Source organism: Limulus polyphemus, unplaced genomic scaffold (genome assembly GCF_000517525.1).
Source record: "Limulus polyphemus unplaced genomic scaffold, Limulus_polyphemus-2.1.2 Scaffold2491, whole genome shotgun sequence".
NCBI classification, from domain to species: domain Eukaryota; kingdom Metazoa; phylum Arthropoda; class Merostomata; order Xiphosura; family Limulidae; genus Limulus; species Limulus polyphemus.
Genome location: NW_013668101.1, coordinates 118,502 through 122,803, shown reverse-complemented (window position 1 = coordinate 122,803; position 4,302 = coordinate 118,502). Strand labels below are relative to the sequence as shown.

Below are 4,302 nucleotides of genomic sequence, written 5' to 3'. Positions count from 1 at the left end.
CTAATTTAGGATCTTCTTTTTAATAAATTCTTGAAAATGTTAAAAAAAGAGAGAGAGAAAGGGGGACCGGTGAGGATGTTTGGCCCGGGGACCGTGCAGGCTCACAACGTTCCTGAAAGCATTAGAACTGAGCAATTAGTGTAATTTAATAATCAATTTATTATCAGGCTCATAATCTGATTACGTTAAAGTAATAGATTATTATCACGTGAGTTTTAAGTAAATAGAATTATCAGAAAATAGTAATTCTCAAAAACCCAAATTTTTGTTATTTTCGTGAGTTGTGACACTAATTGATTAAGCTGAACAATCTCGAGTTAATTGAAAATAACAATGAGAAATCGTAATAGCAGTATTTTGATTTCTTTGTTAGTTGTAATAATAGCAAACATTAGTAATCAGAAACTAATTTTTATTAGAAAAAATTATCATTGTTGTTATTAATATATATAAATATTATTAATTGATTAATTTCATGACATTAATCAATTTAATCATAATTTTGATTATTTTATCAATGTAGTTTATGCATATGGTTTATCAGTTATGTTGATTAATCAAATTATTTGCCAAGTTCTACATAGAACTCATACAAATGTTCTTCTTTTCACTCTAAGGATATTAGATAATCATTAGCAATTTTGCTTTTATTTCTTTTATTGTCTTAAAGTGTATAGGGCCAGTTTTTGTCAGACATTTTCTGAGATGAAGGCTCCTACTGGTGAGTGGAAATCTGTTCTAGCAGGGACTTTTGTGGCAATGGCCCTTACTGTATGGCTGTATGTATGGATGAAGAACTTTGGTAAGCATAGGAATTATACTTTTATTGTAAAACAGAAGATAGTATTAAAGAATATGCAAGGTAGATTGATGTTTGATTGCTTAATAAATTGTTAAGTTTTTCTTTTAACAAACACATTGTCGAAGAATTCTAGCCTTTCTATTAAAAAAAAAATCGTTAAAATGTCACTGACATTGCAAACATTATGTAAAATCAGTCAGCTTTCCATATACAGCCTGATATTCCAAAGAGCCATTATTCCAAAGGGTTACAAGTTTGAAAGGACCAATGTTCTGATGGGCTGATATTCTGAAAATTGAATGTAAGAGCAGTTACACATGTAGGACTAATGTTAATTCAGGTTGTTATAATACATAAACAATAGTACATGTATAATGTTATATAAGTGTTCATAAAACAGTAAAAAGTATAATGAATTATTATTAATATTTCATCTAATAAAGAAATAACAGTTTTCACAAAACCTGTTTCACTTTTTAAGGATAGAGTTGGGCCTTGGTAGAAATAAAAACGTTAGGGTATTATAGAACTTAAAATTTGCTTATCCAACAACTTCAAGAATTTCTACAGTATTTTTTTCAACTAAACAAGAAGTAGATTATGTGTTAATACACATTTCAAGCAGATGCAAATTACAAAAATTTGCTAAAGAATTGTGATTTGGATACAAATATCTTACAGAAGAGTGTAACACTAGAAATTGTGTTATTGCTATGCATTACATTGCTAAATTTCTTGAATCATGTTATATCTGTCATGTGAAATTCCAACTCTGCTACATTACACATCACAAACTTTCAATCAAAGTTAACAATTGGATCTGCTATGTTACTGCCCCCAGCAAATTCTAAAAATTACGGAATAACATAACAACACAATATTATATCAATTATGATGAGAATTATGTATATATAAATCGCTTACAAACTATTGATTACATTAATTGTTAATAGGTGATTAAATCAGCACTATAAAAATAATAATGAATTAAATGTCGCAATACTGTTATCGGTCCTGGTTGTCAACTTACTGTCATAATGGATAATGTCTGTGGTAACAGCACCCAAATGCATTGGGGATATCTCATCTAACAGACAAAATCTAAACGCCATTGTCAATCTAGTCAGCCGTCATGGAAAATCATTAAAACAAAATCAAATAAGGGTACAAAGCTGAGTGCTTACACCCACACTGTCTCAGCTTCTACTGCCTTTCACTGTCTATAGCTAGTTGTGGGAAGGCAGTTACCCTTAAATTTCTTAAAGTAGAAATTAATTGAAATAAAGCCACCCTGATATTTCTACTAATTAAACTCCCAACCTCCACTCTTACAAAAAGATATTAAATAGAACCATAAAATACTGAACAGAACTATTAAATATTAAATAGAACAATCCACCATATACAACCAGGACTGATAACAGGATTGCAGTAGTTGTATATGTATACACACAGTATCAAATTTTGAAACTTAGACAAAAAAGGTTTAAATGTAAGGAAAAACTTACATTTCTTCAAGGATTACAGGGAATCTATAAATATTTGGGAAAATTTGTCACTTTTATAGGTTTTAACATATATCTGTAATGTTACTTAATAACTTCAGCTACTCAAACCAGAATATCATCCAGGATATTTTTTTTAATAGAACTCACCGAGTATTATTTTTCCACATATTTGTTTCTTTATTTTAACAATTTCAAAATTATTATTTAAAATATCAAAACAATATACGTTCTGTAGCTGTATATGTTGGTATTTCGACTTGTTATTCCTAAATAAGAAAGCATTCTACCTGCCTTTAATCTAGAAGCAATTTTTATTCAATTTTAACCCCAAAGTTTGTGTAACTTATTTCACCCATAAATAATCCCTAGGTTCAAATCCTGGTTAAACTAACATAACTAAATACAAACATTTATGAATATTATCATCAAACTGGAAATCTTAAAAAGGAAAAACATTTTTTTTATTTCATATTTAAAACAAGAAGTTTAAAAAAAATTAAAATTGTATGTATCTTATCTTTATTTGACTTTTTTTTTTTCACTAAAACAAGTAAACTCAATTTAGTTATTAAATTATTGTATCAATTATCTTAAACAACCTGTTTAAATCAAACAATTTTGTTCATCTTTATAAAATTTTTTAGTTGTTATTATAATCTTATAAGTGAAAGTAATGAAGATTGTATGATAATATATTAACCAAAACATGCATGGTAGGGTATAATTGCTAACTTAATTTTTCACATAAAATATATACAAGTATAAATCTCCGACTCACTGATCTGGTAAAAGGATAAAATATTTATCTTTCAGATTTTACTTTTTACCTTAACATGCTTTGAAGTATTGAATATTAATAAATATAATTGTAAATTTGTTATTTAGTGCAGATATTAAAAAAGATTTAATCTACCTCATTAACTATATCTGCACAAGATGGGTAGTAGAATGTTTTCATATGCAGCACAGTTTGGTTTGTTTTGAATTTCATGCAAATATACTCGAGGGCATTCTGTGCAAGCCATCCCTTATTTAGCAGTGATAATATAGAGTAAAGGCAGCTAATCGACTAACTCTTGGGCTACTCTTTTTGCCAATGAACAGTGGGAATGAATATAGTTCATTGTTTCAGTTTAAACAAGTTAAAGTTGTACTTGTTGCTACTAATTCAGTAATATCTAATACTTTGCTTGTTTCACTAGTTTATCAACCCATGCCAGATTCCTTTACACCAGAGAAAAAAGCAGCACAGCTCCAGAGAATAATTGACTTGAGAGTGAACCCCATTGAAGGTTTAGCATCAAAGTATGACTATGAGAACAACAGGTGGAAAGATTAATAGGTTATTTCTATAGTAGAAGTTCAATAAGAGCATTATTGAATAAAACAGGTATTGATTCAAGTATTCTGTCCACCTTTCAAGTGATTACTTAACTTTGCTAAATTATTTTAGAACACTATTTGAATTATACAACTCTTAACTTTTGTGAGTTAAGTATATAGAGTTTAAGATTATTAAAGATAAATAGGATTATAAGGTATTACTGCACTCACTAGAAAATTTCTACAGCACAAGCAAGAATATTCCAGTTACTGACCTTTGACTGTATACAGGATTATGGCTAAGTATAGATAAGCCTTGTGCAATTTTTCCAGTTGTTAATCATGAAGAAATTTTTGTGAAACAACTTGTAAAAAATGTATGCACTAAATAAAATGGTAGTGGACTAGCTACTGTTTCAAAGAAAAAAGTAGCACAATAAAGTATTTCTTCATCATTTAATGAACTGAGTGTTTCTTTGGTTTTTATCATGTTTTCATTATTATTTTTTGTGGTGCATGGTAGAGCTGGACAATTAACTTGATCACCTAAAAGCATCAATTAAATTGATTAGTGTCATGTAAAATTACGAATTAAGTGAAATTACGTTTAAATCAGTTGTCGCGCAAGTACTCAAATAATCTAAATATTGCCATTAATTCTTGTTATTG

The 4,302-nt window shown here is 28.7% G+C and overlaps 1 protein-coding gene across 1 annotated transcript in view; it reads left to right on the top strand.

Moving 5' to 3' along the window:
- Positions 1-4,093, top strand: part of LOC106467107 — a 5,624-nt gene extending 1,531 nt beyond the window's left edge. Inside the window, exons 3-4 of the mRNA XM_013927427.2 lie at positions 671-802; positions 3,513-4,093. Coding sequence (XP_013782881.1) covers positions 671-802; positions 3,513-3,649 — 269 coding nt within the window. The 3' untranslated portion in view covers positions 3,650-4,093. The remainder of the gene's footprint in view (positions 1-670; positions 803-3,512) is intronic.
- Positions 4,094-4,302: the final 209 nt, after the last annotated feature.